The sequence below is a fragment of the Toxorhynchites rutilus genome, chromosome 2, assembly GCF_029784135.1.
Source record: "Toxorhynchites rutilus septentrionalis strain SRP chromosome 2, ASM2978413v1, whole genome shotgun sequence".
Classification (NCBI taxonomy): domain Eukaryota; kingdom Metazoa; phylum Arthropoda; class Insecta; order Diptera; family Culicidae; genus Toxorhynchites; species Toxorhynchites rutilus.
The window spans coordinates 62,015,178-62,039,814 of NC_073745.1; the positions used below are offsets into that span (position 1 = coordinate 62,015,178).

General features: G+C 38.8%; 2 protein-coding genes across 2 annotated transcripts in view; one reads left to right on the top strand and one right to left on the bottom strand.

Moving 5' to 3' along the window:
* LOC129768586 (cytoplasmic dynein 2 heavy chain 1) overlaps positions 1-413 on the top strand; it is a 35,392-nt gene extending 34,979 nt beyond the window's left edge. Inside the window, exon 13 of the mRNA XM_055770332.1 lies at positions 53-413. Within this exon, the coding sequence (XP_055626307.1) occupies positions 53-346 (294 nt within the window). The 3' untranslated portion in view covers positions 347-413. The remainder of the gene's footprint in view (positions 1-52) is intronic.
* Positions 386-24,024, bottom strand: LOC129768587 (polyribonucleotide nucleotidyltransferase 1, mitochondrial). Its single transcript, XM_055770333.1, has 4 exons — positions 23,771-24,024; positions 22,148-23,705; positions 21,648-22,088; positions 386-705 (listed from the first exon to the last, which is right to left on the bottom strand). The coding sequence occupies exons 1-4, from the start codon at positions 23,911-23,913 to the stop codon at positions 472-474; spliced, it is 2,376 nt and encodes a 791-aa protein (XP_055626308.1). The 5' UTR covers positions 23,914-24,024; the 3' UTR covers positions 386-471.
* Between the last annotated feature and the right edge of the window lie 613 nt (positions 24,025-24,637).

Here is a 24,637-nt window from a genome sequence, read left to right on the forward strand (position 1 = left end):
TCCCGAGATCATATCATTTGCAGGAAAATACTTATAAATTATCTCAATTCAGATTGACGGAGGTTTCCTGAACAACGGTAAGTTGAGTATCCAGCATGGCACCCAACAACAGACTGGTTCAACGTACACCGGATCATTCTACTTAGACTACATTGTGGAACCATCATCAGGATCAGAGCTCGTTTCAAATAGTAAATCATCAGAGGGTCTATTTGAAATTCCCCTCTACAGCAATATCTCCCGAGACAATCTTATTTGTCAAATCGGCATAGATATTGGACCGGGACTGAGCAAGCAACAGCTCGTTGCTGCCGGAATCGCATTGATTGTTCCGGAGAACTACTAAAATGTTGTCATCAACAAATTTATAAAAGAAAATAAGATTAAGCTTAAAATACTCTTACTGAACTTTATACAGGCTTTCATTATTTATCATAGCGCTAATCGAATACAGAATTTATCCAACAGTAGCTACGATCTTTCGTCGACCCCATTTTTCGTCTTGCCACTGGAACCATTCGTTGCGCTGGCACCATTCCCATTCGAGTTCAGCGCCGATCGGTCCAAATTCTTGACCGCACTGCTTGCTGGCCCCTGGAGAACCTTGCGAGATAATCGCATAAACCCGGACACCGGATCGCGACCAAAGTACTTGACTTGAATTTCAGTTCCCTCCTCCAGTCCCAACGCCGATGGGTGGGCAATCTGTAATGAAAATGGCAGATTCAGTTTGATTAGTTTTGCATTGTTTACGCGCGAATAGTATCCGTTGACGGAAGACGTTGTTATGTACACTTCAGATTGAAGTGCAGCTCACGCTGCATTCCAGTCACAGCGATATCAGTTTAATCGATTTCATTCGTTGTATCCCGATCGTGAAACATCAAGAAAATCCCATCTTCTCAGAAGTACCTGTATCTATTTATTGAACAAAAACAAATATTGTTGTTAAAGTAGCGACGGGAATCCATAAGAAGAAGAGCCTATAACTGTACTTCCGATAGGGGGATTTTATATGACTCATATATCGGGTGTGCCTCCAGATGTGCTCCTGTGGCCGAGTGGTTAGCGTAAAACATTATCATGCCGGAAGTTCGGGTTCGTTTCCCGTTCTGGTAGGGGGGATTTTTCGTCAAAGAAATTTCTTCCGACTTGCACTAAAGTCACGCGTATCCTAGAGTTTGCCACTCCAGAATACATTCAAGGTGTGTGTTATTTGACATAAGAAATCTCAGTACTACTAATAAAAAAAGACGCAAGTAATACCACCGTTGAGAAGGCAAAAGTTCCACTGAGAACGTTAGTGCAATCGAAGATATCAATTGTTGGTTGTGGTTTTTATACTTTCTAAATACTACAAATATATTGCATTTTTGTGTGTATTCAGAAAATCAAATCATTCAATACACCAAATGGTGGCTCTAGAAAATCCGTTTGTAATACACTCGACAAAAAATTAGTGGAACAAAGTGCGTAGTCTTAATTTCAGCTGTTTTTGAAATGCTATAACTTCATGAAAATGTAATACATGAAAATGGGATGTACAACGTTTAAACCTTGACAAGTTATGAACTATTCTACGCTTACATATCGGGTAGACGTAGACGTAGAACTACGTCTTTCATTAAGGTGATCATTCTGTGTATGTCATTCGTTTCGACAACACGTAATTTTTTACCACTCTCGCTTATAGCTAAAGACAGGTAGTTTTGAATTTTTGTTTTTTTACCACTCTCTCTTATAGCTAAAGACAGGTAGACCAATCAATATTCGGTGCTCCCAGAGGACACTGGAAGCAACGATGCCGTCTTAAAAAAGGAGCGCGTTCCCCCGCTGTTCACATCTAGGATGGACTTAATGAAACTCGAGTCTGAGCTTTCCCTACAACATCTCAAGCCGCAATTCAAGCTGTGTAGCGTGGGCATCAAAATCGTATGCTCCAGCCTAAAGGAGTATCAACAAGTCGGGGCCTACCTGAAAACCGAAGACGTACAGTTTTACACGCACGATATGCAAGCGGCGAAACATCTGAAGTTGGTTTTACGTGGACTACCGCCTGTCAGCCCGGAGGAAGTTAAAGCTGAGCTGTCCAATCTTGGTTTGAAACCGGAGAACGTCTTCGCGATGACTCGTCGCCCAAACAACAACACGTGGAACCAGCTGTTCCTAGTACACTTCGTCAAGGGCACTACCAACATCAGCTCGCTCAAAAACATCAGTGATTTAATCCGCATCATGGTATCATGGGAGCTGTCGTCCCCAGCACCAAGATGTCATACTGTGTACGAACTGCCAAAAGTTCGGACACGGTACCAAAAATTGCTACATGCAGACTCGCTGTGGTAAATGTGCTGGGAATCATTTCACGGCGTCCTGTGGTCTAGCTGATGACCAAAAGCCGAAGTGTGCTAATTGTGACGGTGAACACCAAGCATCCAACCGATCCTGCCCTAAGCGAGCTGAATTCATCACCATCCGACAAAAGGCGACAACATCCAACCAGCCTGGTGGACGCAAGCGTAACGTTCGTCCCCCACCGATCACCTCGGATGCGGAGTATCCAGCTTTCCAGCAACGCCATCAGGTCCCGAAATCACAACCGCTTCCCCTCAACAGTCAGTGTAACATCAATACATCTCCTGCTACTAATCAAATAGATGAAGTGATTTAACAATCGTCGTTCAGCACAGCCCCGCCTCGCAGCTGCTGCCACTCAACCGAATCAAGGGGACTCCTCCACCCCTCGTATGTCATACGCCGATGTGGCCGCTGGTACAACCACGGACAGTTCGCTATTCACCACACAGGAGATAATAACTCTTGTGTCAGAAATCATCACAATAATGCGTACCTGCAAAACTAAACCTGAGCAGCTGCAAGCGGCTTATTCACTGATTAGCAAATATGTCCCGTGAAGCTGCCAGCATTGCAAATTGGAACGCTTGCTCGCTGGGAAGCAAGCATATCGAGCTACTAGATTTCCTCAATAACAAGGAGATCGATGTTGCTGTCATCACCGAGACGCACCTTAAACCGGAAATCAACATCTTTCTTCCGACAAAACCAGTGCAGATAAAAGTGGAGTGGCCGTTGCTGTGAGACAAAACTTCGTCTGCCGCCTGCTGCCGAACATCCAGCTCAAAACCATCGAAGCCATCGGTATCGAGGTTCGCACATCGATTGGGCCAATCATCAGCATTGCGGCATACTGTCCTAAGCAAATCAACATCAGGGACGGTTCAGCCACACTGCTACGGAACGACTTGGCCAAGCTTACTCGGCGGCGGGCAAAATACGTCATCGCAGGAGACCTGAATGCTCGGCATGAGATTTGGGGTAACCGAAGGCAAACCCGGAACGGGATCATCCTTGCGGAGTCCAACAAGAATTTCCAGATCGGGAGTTCACTCTATTCTGGACATTTTCCTGACCAACATGGCCATCTCCGAGGATCCACTCGTCTTCGAGGAACTATCATCCGACCCCTTTCCGGTGGTGCTTAAGTTGGGTGCCTCTGCTGATACGGTGGCTAATCATTCCGGACGAAACTATCACCGAGCAAATTGGGGCGGGTTCCAACATGTTGTTGATAATAACATCACTGCCGATCAGCCTTTAGATTCTCCGGAGAATATTGACCTGGCGCTGGAATCCTTTCAATGAGCGATTGCCACAGCTCGTGACAGGGCGGTTCCGCTTCAACAACATCAGGTGAGTACCTCTCTCCAAATAGATAGCACAACCAAACACAATATTCGTTTACGAAATATGTATCGACGTCAGTACCAGCGTACTGGCGTTCGGAACAAAAAGATAACGTATACCAATCTAACTAGGGTAATCCAGGAAACGATTCGAGAGCTTCGAAATAGGGAATTTCGTGATAAACTCCGTCAAATTCCTAAAGTTCTGAAAAAGAAACCAAAGCCTGTGCCTCCGCTCTTCTCATCTGGAGGTTCACATGAAGGTAACATTTTATTAACATCCATGCGTTAGGGCAACAGTTTGTGTCGTCTCACAATCTCGGGAATAACATCATCAGTTCCACGAGCATGCCGTCATTGAGGGAGTCTCTGTGGTCGAACGATCGGAAAGCTTTATTCCGGAGGGGTCAGGAGTCACTGCTGATTAGATTCTTATTACTTCCCTTCAGTGTAGAAGTTAGCAAAAGTCATCCCAGTCCTGAAACCGGAAAAAGATCCTTCTGTCCCTAAGAGTTATCGACCCATCAGTTTACTCTCTGCCTTCTCCAAGCTTTTCGAGAAGTGTATTCAAACCCGAATTCTTTCTTTCGCAGATGAACATGGTGTCTTTCCTGAGGAACAGTTTGGGTTCCGTACGGGAAGATCCACCATACATCAACTCACTAGAGTTGTTAACATCATTCAGCGGAACAGGTCGGTATCCAAGACGACAGCAATGGCGCTCTTGGACATTGAAAGGGCCTTCGACAACGTATAGCATGATGGTCTGGTGTCCAAGCTACATCAATACAATTTTCCGATGTATTTGATAAAGATAATTAAAAATTATCTCTCTGATAGATCATTCCGGGTGTCCCTGCATAATGTGTGTTCAGAGCAATTCAACATAAATGCTGGTGTGCCTCAAGGAAGCATCCTTGGGCCCATTTTATATAACATATACACTGCAGACATTCCACCACTTCCCGGTAATGGAACACTGTCTCAATTCACTGATGACACCGCGATTATGTTTAAGGGTCGTTTAATCAGCGCTCTGACTCGCAAACTACAGGGCGGCCTGGATGCTCTAACAGAATATTACACAAGTTAGAAAATTGTTATCAATGCGGCGAAGACCCAGACTATCCTTTTCCCGCATTCAAGATCTCCTAAACTTGTTCCCGCTGACAACGTGAGAATTCGGTTTGGAGACTCCCCTATTGAATGGTCCAAAGAAATCACCTATTTAGAACTCACATTAAACAGTCATCTAATTTTCAAATCTCACGTTGATAAAACCGTCAACAAATGTAACATTTTACTTCGGTTCTTGTATCCTTTAATTTGCAGGAACTCGAAACCTTGTTTAAAGAATGAGATGGCTGTCTATAAACAGATATTCTATCCTGCCATTGAATATGCGGTTCCTGTTTGAAAGGGCTGTGCCCGAACACACATGCTGAAACTCCAACGCGATTCTTAAAATCATACTGAATTTGCCACCCTGGACGAGAACAATCGAGGTTCGTGAAAGAGCCAGTCTGGATACCCTAGAAGTAAAGTTTGACAACTTCATACAAAAGTTTGGAGAGAGGTGCTCCTCTTCCGTGCATGAAATTGTACGGAATTTATACGAGGGTCACTATTTATATTTCGGGAATTGGCAACACTGATGTCATGTGAGTCCATCTGACGGTTCCATCGTTAAGTTTGACATTTTTGACGTCATACGTACTCAGAACATTTTGTCATACGGACGCTATTTGTTTATTTTATATTTAGTTGAAAGTTTGGTCTCGGCAAAAAAAATGGAACTGAATCGTGAACATTTACGTGCGATGATTTTTTACGACTTTCGACGTGGATTATGACAACAAGAGTGCGTCAATCAACTTAATTTGACTTTTGGCGATGAAGCTCCATCAAAAACCACTGTGTATCGCTGGTATAGTGAATTCAATCGTGGTCGTAGTTCGCTGTCCGACGAGTTTCGTGAAGGTCGTCCAAAATCGACTGTAGTGCCAGAAAACATCGATGCTGTGCACGAAATGATTAAGCAAGATCGTCATGTAACCTATTGTGAGATTGAGGCATCCCTAAGCATTAGTTCCACCAGCATATATGCGATTTTACATGAACACTTAGTTGTGCGAAAATTATGTTCACGTTGGATCCCACATAATTTGACAATCGCTCAAAAAAAAAGGCTCGTGTCGATTGGAATAAATGCTTTGAAAATTGGTTTAAGCGGAAAGTGTATCGATCATCGTGGCGAGTACTTTGAAAAACAATAAAAATATATTCGCAGCTTAACTTTTTGTTTTTGTTCCTATTCCCGAAATATAAATAGTGACCCTCGTATATAGTAGTTGAAGGTCTCAGGTTAAGTAGGTAGTTTTATTATAACAATTAAAACAATACAAATATTTATCATTAAAAAAATTAGATATAATAAAAATAAACAGGAGTACCTAGCATTCTATTATGCAAATTAAGATGAATAAAGATGTAAAGCGTTAGCTGGCCAATTAAAATGTATAGAACAAAGAACAAAAAAAAATTATACTTTCATTAAGGGTGCCAAATCAGAAGACAGGTCACGTTTTAATGAAATAAAGTTAACGTCAATAACTATTTTTGCCGCGAACGGATTTTGACGATTTGCATACCAAACGAATCGGAAAGTCTCTAAGATTTGTTTTTACGCTATATGTTATAACTCCCTGGTGTGTAAACGGTTTAAATTGATGAAAACTAGAATCACTTCAATTTTGCCATACATTTATTCTGCTCATTTGTGCGCTTCCCTACCCACACCGCCAATAACGAGCAACTTATCGGCAATCAACGAAGGGGAATGATTTAAACTCTCCGTGAATGAAAAGAAGAGAAAGAACGAAGGGGAATATTGACCTAGAGCATAAATATTGGATCTCGCTGAGGCAAACTTACAGTATCGTTCTAGATACGAAGCAATAAAAATCGCTTGGTCTTCCTTGTTTTGCGTCATCACATGTCTTCGTTTCGGATTGAGCTGTGGGCGCGATCGAATTACTTACTCGCTGATGTCTCTGGCATACCCATCATTACATCAAACATTCCATTAAGTTTCTGAACTACACAATTGTGTGGGGAATCATCAAACTAGGCTATCATCGGCTCACCAAGAAAATAAATGTTCAGGAATTTTGTGTCTGATTTGGTTTTTACTGACAGTAGCAAAACTATCTCCACCAAGGATGACATCTAAGCTAATCGAGACCGACAATATTAATAGAAAGGGCTTTTGTTAAGAAGAGTGCAAAGTGGAGATAAGTGTGTGTATATTTATACGCACACAAAGCCATCGATATATGACTTTGTGTGCGTACGTGCGTGTTTCATAACCCGTATGCATAAGCCCATTTGTATCTGCTCACACGCACATTGGCCCTGTCGCGATGCAACAATCACCTAATATTTTGATGCTATCATGGACGATTGTTTGGTGGTGCAAATTATGCAGCCGCGATAATAAATGTGAGCAAAGAGGGAGATAACGGAAGAGGAATATTTGCGCTAGGGTACGAATAATGGATCTCTGCTGAGGCAAATATTTAAATTTTTGTCTTTATTCGAAGCAGTTAACATCGCTTGTTTTCCGTCATCATAAGGGCTTCATTGGTGCCTTTGACATTACATCATTACATCGAACTGACGTTATGGCGGAGCAGGCATTAAGGTTGTGCGCCACATAATTATTTGAGGAATATCAAGCTAAACCATAGTGAATGTCGTGCTAGAATGTTGTGAGTTTTTTGGGTTCGCGTGCCAATCGCAAAACTGGACACAACCTCCTATAATTTTCTAAAATTGATCTAAAATTTGGAACACACCTTTATCTCTGCAGTCACTATAAAACTGCGTATTCCATGATCTTGAAAATCCAAGATGGCGGCCGCTACAAAATGACGGATAAGGGTATATGGGTATCAAATGAAAGTGCTCGACTACTAGAACACAGTAGATCATGAAAAACGCCACAGAACATAGCCGCAGTCTCCAATCAACCAATTACTTTTTCAAATGGTTCCACTCAGCTTGACCTGTTTGTATGTATGTTTGAAAGTCTGCAGGGTTATCCCACATTAACATATTGAGCCCCGCGTCGGTATCTAGGGGCCGACGTTGCGCTTTTTGCGCTTTTCCAAATCATCTTCCGTCGACTATCGCCACTTACAAACAGATTCCGGTCTACTACTAACCAAATCTTCACGTTGCGGCCGATCCTCCAGAAATGCCTCTTCACATCGGAGCGCCGATTAGATTGTGCCCTCCATCATGACGCGCACGCCTATTTGGTAACACATGGAAACATGTGATTCAATCATACACAACAAATTTCCACATAACGTTATGAAAACCGACGCGGTAAGTCGTATTCAATATTTCTTTTCTGATTTGCCCTTTTGCAAGCTCAGTGCAAGCTCTGCACTATGTTTACTTCGCGCACATTCTGAGGCAAAACATTTCGTACTTTCGAGCAAATTTAAGAATTTTTGTGATTTTAATAGCTTGCTTTCAATGCAGTTTTTGAGCTCTGGAAAAAATGGGTGGGTAGTAACTATGATATAGGGTAAATGATCTTGGTTTGTACGGTTTAGGGTGTTTTCACGCAACTAGTAAATACAAATCAATTTTTCTTCATGAAAATCTCATATAATCAATACGAGTTTGGGTTTGTTGAAAAGCCCCAAGTCTCTAGTTGCTAATACTACCATAAGGCGTTGAAATTATTCTAATTTTTATGTTTTTCAATGATTTTCCTCAAAGAGAAATTATGATCATGGTTTGTTCAAAAAATTATCATGGTTTTTGTCCGGTTTTAGAAATCCCCATTTTTGAATGAAAAAAATTAGTGGGTTATATCTATGATATAACCGCAAGGTTCACGTGGAACTACCTTAGCTGAGCAATCATTCGTTTGTATTGATTAAATTCTTGATTGAATGAAACAGTTTCCAAATTCAATTGAGTTCAATATATTTGCTCTGTGAGTGAAAAAAATGAACAAATGCCGTGTAAAGTCAATTCATTTATTGTGATTGATTGTTCTTCGTTACAAGTAAATTTAATGACGGACCTTTTACGTTTGGTATGATGACTAGAACAAAATATATGTACGGAAGAATTATCAAACGTTTGATGAACCAGCCTAAGGCTGAAAATCTTTCCAATAAAGACAACAAAAAAATTATCAAACGATTATTTTATTTTACATTTCCCTCTGAAGTTTACATCCCAAAAGTGTACATACTTCTCGAATCTCGAATTTGCTTGAAACTGGGAAGTTCATTCGCTTCTAGTGGCTGCACGATTTTCCCAGGTTCCTAAGTTTAGAAGATCATGTTAGGACAGACATATTCCACTCTGCACAAAGGCAAGCGAGGACAAAAGTACTCGCAGTTTGCATTTATTTGCAGAGCCGATTTCCCCAGAAACCACGGTTTTGAAGTCTGTGTTAGGGAAACACATTTCAATCGGAACAAAAATACCCCCGATTTGTATGAATTCGCAATGCCGATTTCCCCACGCTTCATGGATTTGAAGTCTGTGTTAGGGAAACACATTCCAGTCGGAACAAAATACCCCCGACTTGCATGAATTTGAAATACCGATTTCTCCAGGCACCTTGGTTTAGAAATCTCTATTAGGGAACACATTTCGGTGGGAACAAAAGCTCCCCCTACTTTCGTGTGTTGTTTTTCTTCTTTTTGGCTTTAAGAGGGTTTAAACTTTTCAGTTCACTCGCCTCTAGGCTCTTTCGTGTGTTTGCAATGCCGATTTCGCTGCTTGGTTTTAAAGTCTGTGTTAGGGAACATTTTTCGATGAGAACAAAAGTCCCCCTACTTTCATGTATTTGCAATGCCGATTTCCCCAAGGCTGCTTGGTTTTGATGGCTGTGTTAGGGAAACCGTAAATCGGGCCAATCAAAACGATGCAGTTAGGGCGTTTAGATAACGCCTAATATTTTACAGTTATTCAATTGTTTATCTAATGAAAAACAACATTTTGTTAGTTGCGATAGATGCGTAGAAATATTCCCTATCAAGTGATGCAAACATCTCTCCTATCCAGTACGAAATGTTCGAGCTATAAGCATTCGAAATCTTTCATTTTTTCCTGCATGTTCTGTGTTTAGGTTTTCATTTTACCCTCCATATATTCCGGTTAGACGTAGTCCCACGTCAAAAATCGAATTTTAAAGTAAATGTTGCATTTATCATTGTTTGAGTTTACTGTCATCATATTGATCCATTCATAAAAATCGCTTTCGTTCGTTCAAATAGATACGGAACGTCATTTCCCCCAGCGGCATTACGGAAATCATTTCCCCCAGCGGCATTCTTTTGTTGTTACGTGCTACAAATCACGACACAAAATAGAACGAGACAACTCTGCATCGGTTCGCACTTCATGATACACCAGCACGTATTCAAATCCATCATATACGCTTTCGGTGCAGGAAGTTTATTTTCTTCTTTACCTCTAACATATACCCTGAACCTCCCTTATACCAGCCAGTGCATAATACCACCCACTTGACATAAAATACTGTTTTTCACACTAGCTTCCTCATTTTTTCTGATACATTGTTTTTGTGTATACTTGCAAAACTATAATTATTTTAAAAATTTGGCAACCAAGTACTATTAGTTAAGCCTAACTACACAGCAGTGGAACTCCATACAATTCACTGACTAAAAAGTGTCCACATTTTCATCGCTTGTTTACGTGAAGAATATAATTTTTTCAGGCACACTTGATTTGAGAGTGTATGGATTTCTGGCTGTCTTGACGCAAGGTCTTTAATGAAGAATGAGAAGATGGGAAGGTTTATATAAACATGTTTATAATTACATAAGTTTATTCAAATATTAATATTGCTCTTATTTAACTATTCAGTGCAATTTTATAAAAATTTGAAAGAGAAATTAAAAAAGGAATGTTTTTTTTCAATATTTTTCTAAGATGGTTATTAAAAATCCATGATTAATATTGCTTTATTATTTACCCTCCATTATTTGTTAATTTCTCCTGCTTTTCGTTCTTTGACCTATCATTTTAACAATTCAATTTGAGAGGTTTAAAATTGCGACAAGATAAAAATTTGGTGTGAAAGAGCGAATTGTGGAAAATAAAGTCGCAAATTCTCTAAGCGTTATAATTAAAGTTTTTCTGTAGTATTTAATTTTTGAGTTTGTGTGAATGACAGATTAAAGTTGATTCATAAAAGAATAAGATTTCATTTGATATGACGATTTTTGAAATCGACTCAATGGTTGTAAAGTTATGACGTTTTGTAAGAAATCTTACTTACTTAATCAGTAAAAGGCCCTAGTGGCATGTGCTGTACACAAAAGTTGTCTCCATTCACATGAATTTTATATTTTTTTCCAATTCTTAACTTTCAAACCAACATATCATATCTTTCCGTTATCCGCAAACATGCCAAGCAGTAACTTAAAATAAACAAACTCATGAACGACAAAAATATATTTTTGGGTGATTCGATTTTTTCACTTTTTCCCAAAATGACTTTGATCAAAAACTCATAACTTTTGAACCACTAAGCCGATTCAGATGATCGATACATCAAATTGAAGTAAATTAGCTAGTCTTTTTGGGAAAATATCAAACTTCCAAGAAATTTGAATTTTGTTTTCGTAATTCTTGATTGTATCCGTTTTTATAGTTTACATGGTTTCGAGACCAACGGCGCTATATTTTTCTATATTTTTTCTTGAAAACTGAGGATTTTTTTACACATTTATATGTTTACTCAATATTTGATATATTCTTTTTTCTTTTTTGAGTTATAATTTTTTAGAGTTAACCGATAGTTCGGAATATTAATTTCTTCCCCTTTTTCCTATTCTCAAAAATTCATAACATTTGAACTGCTAGAGCGATTCAGATGATCGATATATCAAATTAAAGCCAAGAATTTTTGGAAAAATATTGCACTTGCGTAAAAATTAATTTTGTTTTCGTGATTATCATTGTATCTGTTTTTCATAAATTAAAAAAAAATTTTTTTGCAAGTGTGAAATTATTGACCTCAATTAACTATGTCGATTATATGAATCGATTCAGTAGATCAAAAGTTATGATTTTTTTAAAAACGTGATTTTTGGAAAAAAAGAAGAAAAATGATTTTTTGAACCATCGGTTAATTTTGAAAAATCATAATTTAAAAACAATCCTCAGATTTCGAGAAAAAATGTTAAAAAACATAACGCCCTTGAATGAAAACAATAAAGAACAATTACGATCAATAATCAAGAAAACAAAATTATTTTTTTTGCAAGTATAGTATTTTAAAAAAACTGGCTAATTGGCCAATTTGATATGTCGATCATCTGAATCGGTTTAGTAGTTCAAAAGATATGAATCTAAAAAAAAATATTTTTGGAAAAAAGGAGAAAACTAGATTTTTCGAACCACCCTAAAATGGAATGGGATCTAATATTTAACGAAAAGGAACAAAACTACCAATTTACACGAAAATCTGAGAACCACTATGTCGGTTTGACATGGAATCTATATATAATACTAAAAAAATATAGTTTGGTGTTAATTTCCCCTGCAACTAAAAAACTGATTACTAGAAACTAATTGACGTGAACGTTTTATTACCTTGTAAATTCTAGATACAATACCAACAGAGGGTATTTTAAAAAATAAAAATAGCTTTTTATGGGGTGTGTTCAAAACTGAAAAAAAAAATAATCAGAAATCATATTTTTATGTTGTTTTTTAAGCATACCTACATTATTTAGTCGTATAATTATTGTATCATTCAATTTATTCCGATGAGAATGCTTTAAAATATTTCAACTGATGCTCTTACCACATTTTAATTTTTTTTATTCAATGTTCAGTTTCTATGGCGAAGCTTCATTCGTAAATTACACATTTGTCATCATTGGTGGAATACGATCATAAATGTTGTTATGAATAGCACAGCAAGTTATGATTAAAATACATATGGATTTATTTTGATAATGCATTATACATAAACCGATAAAAGCGTTTTAGCGTCTATATGTATATTTATTCAATTTCGGTTCGTAATTTCTATCCCATTCGCCGTGTTTATCATGATGATGCTAACATTAATAACATTATATACGAACCTCCCACCTTATATATGATGTCTCCTACCCTTTTAGAGACATCTTAACATTATGTTCAATTTTTAGAGCGTAAACTATCTGTCAATTTTTTCACTGTTTACATTTTCTTGCCACAAATCGTTGCCACTTTTTTCTCTCAAGTTCCACTTCTCTTCTCTGCTAACTATTAGCGAATTCGTTTTTAAAACTGAGTCAGTGCCAAACTGACTCTGTAATAAAAAAACGTTTTCAGTTTCACGAATGCGGTGGTTTGATGGTGTACGTTATATAGTCTGATTTGTTTATATTTACGATGGCAAATGTACAGTGTCGACGTCTGGTGGTGATATTAGTGCTTGGGAGTAGGGATTGCATTACCGTGCCAAAATTTCAATAACCGGTTATTCGGTAATGAAAATTTTATTACCGGTAAAACCGGTAAATTATCGGTAAAAAACCTACTAAAATTTAAAATGAAGGAACGACTTTTATTTATAATGATCAGTTTACAAATAAACATTTTGCAAGTTTTTGCTGATTAACACTAGGTTTGCGGACGTTTCTTATATACCTATCTCTACGAACACGCGATCAATTACTTACCTCGATCAATTCATAAAAGTGGAATATGTGGAGATGGAATATAAATGCAGCCGATTTTTGTAATTTTCCATATACAATTCGAAATGCGTGAAAATGACGTGTAAACCTAGTGTTAAAGTAATACTTAAGGACACAGAGAATGTTAATTTGGTTGACTTCTAATCTCGATCGGATCTCATTAACAAAATTTCCAAAAGAGGAAAACGCCCGTTCAGAGTCCAATTATGTAGGGTGTACCGCACGAAGAGTATCGAATACCATTGTCATCCGGGTTGCAACATATACAGAATATTCTGTATTTTACAGATTTCTCGCCAAATCTCAGATACAGAATCTGTATATACAGAATTACAGATTTTCAGCAAAAATATAGAATTTTTTTAAATTCAATTTTAAATATTGAATTTATTACTGCGCATACATTGATACCTTGATTCACAAAAAAAAAGTAGAACACAACGCAACAATATGGCTTTCATTGGAGGCAGTTGTTAAGCGAAATCTTGAGCGAATCGAAGAGCTTAAACTATTCTATTCATTCCAAGTCAAGTATGACCATAATCAATCCACCATACATCCACCATACACCATACACTCATTTAAACTGTCCTATGACTAAATCGGTTATGCTGTTCCTAAACATTGTTCTATCGCTCATCAATGAAGTCATTCCACTTTTCAATCAGAAAGTTCTCAATTTTGCGAACTTTATAATGAGACAAATATATTATTGTTGATCATGTCGGGTAACTTATGATTTCAGAGCTACGTGCAACGATTCGTTAATGCTGATTATAATGTGAAAGATTTTGAACACGTTCTGAAGAAGCCTGAGAATGTTTACGTTGGTATCGGGAAGAAGAAGCTGAAAAAATATTGGATGTAGCTAGGAAGCTGACCTTCAATTCGATTTGTTGTGATTTCTATATTAAACTCGTGAAACAGATTTCAAAGAAATTTCAAATTTGATTTCAGCGATCCGGTTATCAAAACTACGGCCTTGATAAACCCTTCAAATTTTCGTCAAATTACCAAACCTAAATAATTTGATACGCCAAATTCCACAATTTGTTGAAGTAATAGACTAGGCTTGGGGAACGAATTCAGGCTACTCAAGACGAATCTTATTGGGCAAAAATTGAGTGAGTCAGGAATAATTTGGTCCCAGCTGTTGGATGTCGAAAGGCGCCTTTTTGATAACATTCATCAGCGTCTGTAGAGCAAGTATTTTCGCATGCCAACGAAAACCGGAAATCGGTTTGCCCCCACAATTACAGACACTATTTTGGAAGCGAAAAACTATGTATCGGCTCAAGGAGGAGCTTCAAGGATGATATGGACGAAAAGTTTTAAAGCAAAGTGTATAAACAACATACAATTCAGAGGATTAGAAGAATAGAACCTTTTTATGATTTACTTTGTTGAATTGATACGACTTCAACAAAATAAACCTACATTTCATTTTTGTTTTCCTTAATTTTTCGATACAGATTTTTTATGCAGATTTTTTTTGCTAATAATACAGGTATACAGATTTTTACCAAAAAAAATACAGAGTTAAATGTGGCAACCCTGATTGTCATGTATTTGCCTCTGATGCCCTCTGTACGAAAACTCTTGTCCGAGGCTTTTCATCAATCCGTTAATTGACGTTGAACTTGGACTGGACGTTGATACTTTTCATTGTTGCAATCGTCGTTCAAGTTGATGCTCAACTGTTCTGCAGGTTTCGCAGGATTTCTTCCTCCTGTTGTCCAGCTGCTGAATCAATATCATTATCGTCAAATTTGATTTAGTCAGGAACAATTTGAAATGCCTGTTTGATCAATGCAGTCCGTGACATTGGATAGAAGACGCCAAAATCATCATGAATTGTGTTACCACCACGAGCAGAATGATTATTCATGTACGGAAACAAATCTGCATATACGAAACGTTTTTCTGCAATCCTTCCAATCAGGACTTCCAGCAGCTGCTTCAAAGTTCCTGATGGTTGCTCCGATAGCTGCTCTAGCATAAAGTGCAATCTGGCATCAGCTTCATTAAGGGTTCAACAGCGACCAGAACTGGTTTGAGGGCATCAACCAATTCCTTCATCGCTGTCAGTTCTTCATCACTGAAGCTTATCTTTTGTTTCGTTTTCAGATCGGGTAGCGATTTTTGAACTGAAGTTCAGAGAACCTAGAATCGGCGTGTTTTTTTTCGATTTTATTTGATTCTCGAGTAATATTTCAAAGCGGCATAAAGGCAAATATTCTTTATAGTGTAAAAATAAATATAACCGATATTACCGGTTATTGATTGTAAAATGACCGGTAATTCGGTAATGGAAAATGGCCCGGTATTACCGATAAAACCGGTAACGGTAAAACCGGTTAACAATCCCTACTTGGGAGGTAAATTGTTCTCCATCAGATCAGAAGGGCCAAGTGCAGTGTAAACATATCAAAGTAAATATTGTTTGATTACCTAACACATGTAGTTCTGACACTCACTTAACCATTTGTCGATGCATTTCCTGTTTGTTCCACAAATAATTACTATTATAATATAAAACCATCATTAGACACAGTTTTCGTTCAATATTCTGCTGATATCGGAAAAAAAACTTTTATTTAATCACATAAAATAAATATTCGATACGTTAAAGTAAATTTTCATTCATAATTTTGATTTTGAAATTTATTCCACCTGAATATCCATCATTATTTTCACCTCCCAATGAAAGCACACGTAGCTTAATGCCGTCTACTCGAATATACTCTTCAAAATCAGAATCCGAATTGGATTACGCTTCCAATAATACAAAAACAAAAGCAGCAGGTTTTCCATTTTCATAGTCTTTATTTTTAGATTTTCCAAAATAATATTCGGAATTTGACAGTTCAGTATAGTTGTATTGGTGAACCCGAGTGCCAACCCGTGAAACATCTCAGTGCAAAACTAACAGTTTTCGGGGCGAACTAGTGCGACACTGAGTGCGAAACTGAGTGAATAAAAAAACGTTTTGACAGCAGTTAGTGCGGCACTGGGGTTGAAACTGAACAAAAACGAATTCGCTAACATACAGTTGGATAGTTGGATGGCGAGAACCGGATTTCCCTTTCGAAAGTACGGAATTCCGTATTCAACACAGCGCGAGAAAGTCTTGGGAAAGTATTCCAGACCACGTCCTGGAAAAACAACCGTTCTCGATGCCACAGAAGGACTAATAGTTGAATGGCTGTTAGCCAAAGCAAAAGCTGGATTCCCCGTGAACACAAAGAGATTACTGTTAAACGTAGTACATTAAGTGAGAAAATCAGCTTGTTCCAATTGATTTAAAAACGGGATACCAGCTCGTAAATGGATCAATGGGTTCATTCAACGGCATCTGTTCCCAAGCAACCAATCAGGAGCTGGTTTCACAAAATCCATGAGTATTTCGAAGAAAAAGCGCTGTCCAATGTGTTGAAATTTTCGGAACAGATGTTCAATTTGGATGAAACAACAGTACCTACAAAAGAACTGGTTTTAGCTGGTTCCGGCCAAAAAACGCCCAGGCAAAAGAAGTTAACACTGATCGAGAATCTTACACTGCACCGTTTTGTGGAAACGCAGCCGGTGATGTTTTTTTTATCTTTGGCTTGTTCAGCAGAAAATATCGTTCGCTATTACTCTCTTTCAAAATTGACATAAGTAACATGTATCTTATGAAACGATGCTGCTGTGCACGAAAAAAAAAACATAATCCTGGTTTGTCTTCCACGAAATTTCATTCAAATCATCTAGCTGCTGGACGTCAGCTTTTTCAGACAACTCAAAAGCTGTGGATAGAATGACGAACCTACAATCTGTTGTTGATGCTGATGCTGTTAATTACTCTGATCTTATTGGAAAATCCAGTGAAGCATCTTTATCACAAGCTGTGTTGCCAATAAATAAACCACATATTACCACTGTAATTCATTCGATTATTGATTTCGACTCATTGAATTTTTTACAACATAAAACATCATCAAATCTGCTATTTAAAACGATTCATTATTGTAACAATTTGATTATTGGAATTAGGAACACCAATTAACGGAATTAGGAAAATGACGTTTTTCCCGGTTGGAATAAGGACCGAAAGGTGCAAAATATTTTCCATCATTATAGGTGGTTTGAATACAGCAACGCTTTCATCCGTATGTTCATCAGTAGTGAAACGAATGCCAAGCAAGTAGCACATTTAAGAATATTATATACGCGTGAGCAGTAATTTTTAGAGTACACAAAAGTTAAATGTTGCCTTAGCTGAGCGGTATATGGGTACTTCACGGTACATATCGAACCTCTCCATACATCATGAAATAGCAGGATCATACGGACTATGCAAAGCGAATGATTCATATTCAACTAATGTAGCAGATCCTGATTTTTAAGTCTCAGAGAGTGCAAACTATATGATTATTTAGCTCGATAGAGGCTAAGGGAAGGGTAGTCAGATCACATTTTCCATGTTTAACGCTGCTATCCCTTCAAATATATAAATTCATATATACCGCATAGTTTTACCTAAGACAAGACGTGACAACTGGCTTCTTACTCATCTTTCTGCATTTTCTTCGACCAAGTGCTAGACTAAGATAAGATCAGACAACTGGCTTCTTACTCTTCTTTGTCGTCCGATGTCGGCGATGACATGAAGATTATAAATTATAAAAGATTATAAGATTATAAAATTTCGGATTTTGGAATTTCTGTTTTCATGAATCGTAACATTTGGTTGGTGCGAGTTTAATGATTTTGCATATCAAAATTAATTTTGCATTATTGAAATAAGTCTTTTAAATACCCATATCTATAATATAATAATGATATCCATAACAACTCGTCCAAGATTGTCTGGAGAGTCTTTTCTCCGTGCAAAACAACGGCGCTCAACTCGCTCGCAATACAAGAACAACTTGAAAATTGTGACCCTTTCGTGAACACACGACCGTAGTACCGAGTGCTACGTATATATCCGATACATCTCGTTTGATTGATGAATTTGCTATCAAAGCGACGAAAAGATTGTTCAGCCCAAAAATTGGTGAACAGTGAAACAGCATCGACATCATATCGAATTTCGGCTTCATCTAATTTTAGTGATAATGTGGATGACATGAATATTGAATTCGACTATGATTACACCGTCGATGAAGCAAAAACTTTCCTCGACAGAACAGAACAAAATTCGTTGTTCTATATTTCACTATACATCATCAAAATAAGTCAGCGGGAAAGAACATGTCAGCAGTGTAGCAATTGGTAGTCAGCAAAACACAACCTGGATGGTATCAACCATCTCTTTTTTCATATTTACGAGCTATATCTAACAACTCTCCCATCTGCATAGTGAATGATGAGACCTTCCATTTCTTCTTGACAATGGAAATTATATTCCGAAATATGAAATCGCATTAGGGGCATTAGTGAAAACAGGTCAAGTTAAGGTAAGAAAGACGTGCTTCAAGTAAATAAATAAGGCCAAGTAAAAATTTTCATTCAGGTTTTAGCAATTTGAGAGTGCCTTCGGGCCGAGTAGTAAGACCTGTTAAAATCTCATTTCGTATCCAGATATCGACACCGTATCGTTGTCATCGCGGATACATTTCATTTCGTTTTCACCGTGGAGTGTATATGGAAATAAGGCCTTATAATTTAACTTTGATACCGTTCAAATACTAACAGTGCTGAAATATTGATAAAATAATACATTCCCAAATTAGTGTTTATTCAGGTTTTTTTTGTAGGTATGTATGGTTTATTCAGGTTCCAATATGATTTTAAATACTTTTTCTGCTGCCTTGGTTGTTATTTGTTATTTGATTCTAATTTTATTGTTAAATGATTTACGATTGGAAAATAATTGAATGCTCTTCTCTGCTAGGCCGCTGCTATTATGCTATGCTAGATGACAGAAAAATTCCGAAAAGATGTAGGGTGGAAATTCCGATGCAATGTTTCATTCTCTTCGGGAACTGCATTAGAGGCGAATGAACTGTAAAGTTTAAAGCCTCTTAAAAACAAAGAATCAATCAATCAATTCGGGAACTGAACACCGGACGTAATAGAAACGAAAATATACAAAGGATCTATTATAGAAATTATCGCTAAATTGAAATGTGAATGCAACTATTTTTCAATTTTGAATATATTTAGCAACACTGTTAAAATGTTGGAAATCCTGTTTTTGTATATTTATCTTTGTCAATTATTTTCCTCACCAGCCATTCAGAAGCCGAGTTGCAAGTGGTCCGTGTTTGACAGAAAAAGTAGTCCGGAATCGCCCCCCTATTGTCATGTCTCGTCTCAGAGTTTTACTAGCAACACCGCTCCAGTGAGACACAAAAACCCTCTCGTTTTAGCTCTTTTTTTTCGTTGCTCTCCGCTCTCCGAATGATGACGTAATTTTCCTTGTATCGTTTACTGCTTTGCACTTGTCTGTGCAGTGGTTTTTGCTATAGTAAAAAAGGACGAAATATGCGGTTCAAACCTGTATGCAGGCTTCGAAAATGGTGTGCGATGTTTGGTACAGCTCGAATATGTAATCAACATTCTTCGTTCCTCTCTTGGTTTTAACCCCTTCACGTATAACGTCGAACCACACTCGTTGTGATTAGACTGTGCCAGAACGTACAACATCGAACCTCACTCGTTGTCTATCGATGTGAAATGGATACATGGGATACATGCTTCAGGCGTGTGATGATGCGGAACTGCTACGATCGTAAGTAAGATACACACATTCAGCAGAGTATCGGAACGACTCAATGTGTTCGTGTTTGGACCCTGTTGTTGGAAATTAAATCGCACGGCATGGGGTTAATCATTTAGTGTAACACAAGTGATTACTGTCATTCATACAAGTATCTGAATGATCCACTCATATTTGGTTATATGTTCGTGAGAGGTTACTTGCATGACACATTGTGCATCATTCGATATTGATCGAAATTCAAACACTGCTTTCTTCAGAATATTGCCTTTTTGGGGCATTTTAGAAGTGTTCACCTCAACACACTCAACACAGAGAATCTTTATTCATGCTATGCGCGAAGGACGCAATAAATAAACTGCAGCGCACCAAGCGGGTTGCCATAAAAACCATGTGGACAAACCAACATTAGTGAATCGGACAACTAATGATTAGAATTGAACTAATGAATGCGTTAATTACATGGTTTACCTATGGTTTAGCTGCCATACGAATGAAACACAAATTTCTGCATAATTCAAGAACTAATCAAGCAAACTGAATCAAAATTGGGGCAAGAAACATTTCTAAAGAAATTTAACACTCCTCCCACCTTTCTGATGGGGGAGGGGGAATGTTGGTATGATGGTATGACACCTCTCCCTCCTCTGGAATGGAGAGGGAGTCTCATAAAAATATTACACATATTTCAACCAAAATATTCCAACCAAACATGACAATTTTAAATTTTCGGAAAACTCTGAAGGAAAAAGGGATAATTCGGAAAATTAAATCCCCATATGTTCTACAATTACATAGTGACAAGTGCTGTTAGTTCATTTGATGTTTGCGCTAGCGAATTTGATCTTTGTTCGAAACTGGAAATGGATTTTAATGTGATGAAACGCACTCCTATATCTTCTTCTATCTATACCAATAAAAAAATATCGCCGAATGTGTTGATAACAGCAGAACTCGAGGAAAGAATTGTCCGATTTAGGGCTGTCTTTATTCTGTATAAAACATTTATTCCATGTAACGGAGAAACATGTTATTTGCAAGTGGTTGAAAAATCTTGAACAAGAATTATGTCTGAAAATAATCTGATATTATAATGATGAGTTTTGTTAGAAATACCAGGAATTTTACAGTAAAAGGTAAATTCAATGGGGTAGATTAGAAGATCAATCAATGAACAGTTCTGCGATTGGACCCATGAACTTGCTCAAAGTAAAAAAAAGTGAATGTTTGAAGGCGTTGATAACAAAAAACAAATGTTGGGCGGGACGAAGTTTGCCGGGTCAGGTAGTATACTATAAAACTATTCAAACTCATTAAAAAAAGTGAACAAACCATGATCATATTTTCGACTGGACAAACCAAAATCATTTACCTTATACCAAAATGTGTACTTCCATGAATAATTAACGGTTTCGAATTTAAGGTGAGCATAGAATCTGCGCAAATACTTCAAACCTACTGTCTACGACTTACCTTTCGTTGATCCAACTGCGAGTTGTGCAGCAAAGTCGGTGGCATCGACGGATACAGCGTCACCATCACTCCGGTGTCCCTCAGCTCAACAATCTTTGCCGTATAGATCGCCCCGAACTCCAGGTCAGGAATTTTCTCCGTCTTCATCAAATGTTCCAAAAACTCTTTCGCCTCGTGCATGGCGGCGTCCGACGGAGCAAATATCCGGAATGTGTTCTCGTCTTCCTGCGTCACCTGAACTCCGGTTTCCAGGTACAATCGCCGCACGTTCATTCCCCCCGGCCCCAAAAGTTTAGTGCGCTGATGTGGTTCAATCAGCAGCTTATCCGTTACGGGCCAACAGTCTTTTTTCATCGTTCGCGTGTTGCCAATTGTTTCGTTCATTATGTCGAGGATTTTGTGTCGGGCTTCCATCGCCTTTTGAAGTGATTCCATAACTACCTACGAATTGAGAAACAGATACCGGCGTTTTCAAAAATGTTAAGGAATTTACTACGAACCTTTAACGGTATCCCGGGAACTTTGATATCGGCTTGGATTGCAGTCATGCCTTTTCGCGTTCCCGCCACCTTCATGTCCATATCGCCCATGTAATCCTCGATTCCGAGTAAATCCGTCAGTATCCGATAATCTTCGAGATGTTTGGTATCGTTATTTTCATACTTTGTGATCAATCCGATGGCAACACCAGCTGCGGCTTCTTGCACCGGTATGCCCGCATCCATCAGTGCCATCGAACCGGCACAAACAGTCGCCATCGAACTGGACCCATTCGATTCCAGCACTTCGGCGGTCAGTCTTATCGTGAACGGATGTTGATTTGGAATGATGGGGAGAAGACCTTTCTCTGCGAGGGCTCCGTGGCCTATTTCCCGTCGACCAACAGGGCCAATTTTTCCAGTTTCTCCAGTCGCGTACGGTGGGAACTCATAGTGGAGGAAGAAATTCTTCGACTTGATACCTGTGTCCAGAGAAGTGATAGGATCTAGCTTTAGCGCACTCTCGGGAGAATCCAGTGCAACCGTTGCGAATACCTGAGTTTGTCCTCGCTGGAAAAGCGCCGAACCATGCAATGGTTTATGGATATTCACAGAGCACGAGATTCTCCTTAAGTCGTCCATCAAGCGCCCATCACAGCGCCGGTCATCCTCAAAAACCAACCCTCGGAAAACTGTTTTTACAAACCGGTTGAAGTATTCTGTAATAAGCATTGGATCCACACTTGGATAGCTGGACCACACCTTATCGATTGTGTCCACTCTCGTGTTTGTGATCGCCTGATCACGGCTAATTTTGTCATGAGCGAAATCGTTGAAAATCTCCCGAAGCCTCATCTCTGCCATAGTTCTCACAGCTGCCTCGATCTCCTGATCGACATCAGGCACCTGTTCCAGCGCTCTCTTGGGCTTCCCAAACGCTCTCTGCAACCTCTCGATACCATAGATAATCAACTGAGCTTCCTGGGTTCCTTTCTTCACAGCCATCCGGAAATCGTTCTCATTCACAACATTCCCCCGGCCTTCAAGCATGACGACCAAATTCTGCTTTGTTGCCGCTACGATTAGATCCAGCGAGGAACACTGAAGTTCCCTCCTGGTGGGGTTAATAATGATCTCGCTATCGACCAGTCCGACTCGGACCGCCCCAATCGGACCATTCCACGGGATATCACTCAAAGCGAGTGCCGCCGAGGCGGCATTGATTGCCTGCACATCCGGCAAATTACTCGCATCAATGGCTAGCATGTTGCACACAAGCTGTGTGTCGCATCGAAACTCCGCTGGAAACAACGGCCTTACAGATCGGTCGACCAAACGTGCTGCGAGGATTTCCTTCTCGGAAGGACCTAGCTCTCGTCGCAAAAAGTTGGTGGGAATCCTGCCGGCCGCTGCCGCCTTCTGACGATAGTCCACCATAAGCGGCAGGAATGAACCGCTTGCGCTCGAGGGTTTCTGTTTGGCAACTGCCGTCACCATCACTGCTGTATCGCCCACAGTGACCACGGCACTTCCATTGGCAAAACGAGCATACCTGCCGGAAGAAATACGGACCACGCGACTGAAAACAACAGTTAATAAGACATGTTTGCATTGCAGCGATAAATTCTAACAAGTGATACAAACCCCGTACTCAGCGAAACATCAACTTCAGGAGTGTCTAGACTGGAGCTTGCAGAACATGATGAAACATTAGGTGGTTTTGATGAATTAAATAGAAGTCGTAGATATTGACGTTTTCTGTTGGTGAATCTTAAATGTGATAACATATTTCCTAGACTTCTGTTCGATTCTTATAAGCGATGTAAAATCTGTTACGAAAACACATTGACCAATGTTTTTATTTCACACGCTCGCGCCGACTACCGGCTGTCAACAATCAGATGTTAACACACTAAAAATGTATTTGTTCTTTCGCACTGAAAATTACATTCGCTTTGATGACATTGAGCTCAGGGTTACCATCTTACTATATCTACAGAATAATTTGTATTTCTACAGCTAATTTAAACCAAGACGGGTCTATGGTATTAGGTGAGGCCGTTTCGTCACTAAGTTGGTCAGGGGAGCGGTATATGAAAACAGTACGAAAGAAAGCAGAAGGGGAATTACTTCCTTGAAGCATGAAAGAGACAGACTGATCACGAGCGAGCTTGGGCACAAGCGTATTGTGTTTTGTTTACAAACAAAACACAGTAGACTTCCAAGATGACTGAAGAGTGGTTTTAGCAGGTTTTATCAAGTTGCCACCTTAGGATATACTTCTACGCGCCTTGGTTTAAACTTTTTTGACCCAAGAAAATGTAGATACAGATTTCCTATTGTTAATACGTTAATGTGAATTTACTTGACTGTTGGATTCTGAGGTCATTTTGGCTTCCTATTTGAACCGTCGCTTTCTACGAGGGGTGGTTAAATTCGTGCAAAAAACCTTACTGACTTACTCTTCAACTTTGCTCCAAATGTCAAAAAATTTATCAAAACGGATCTGAA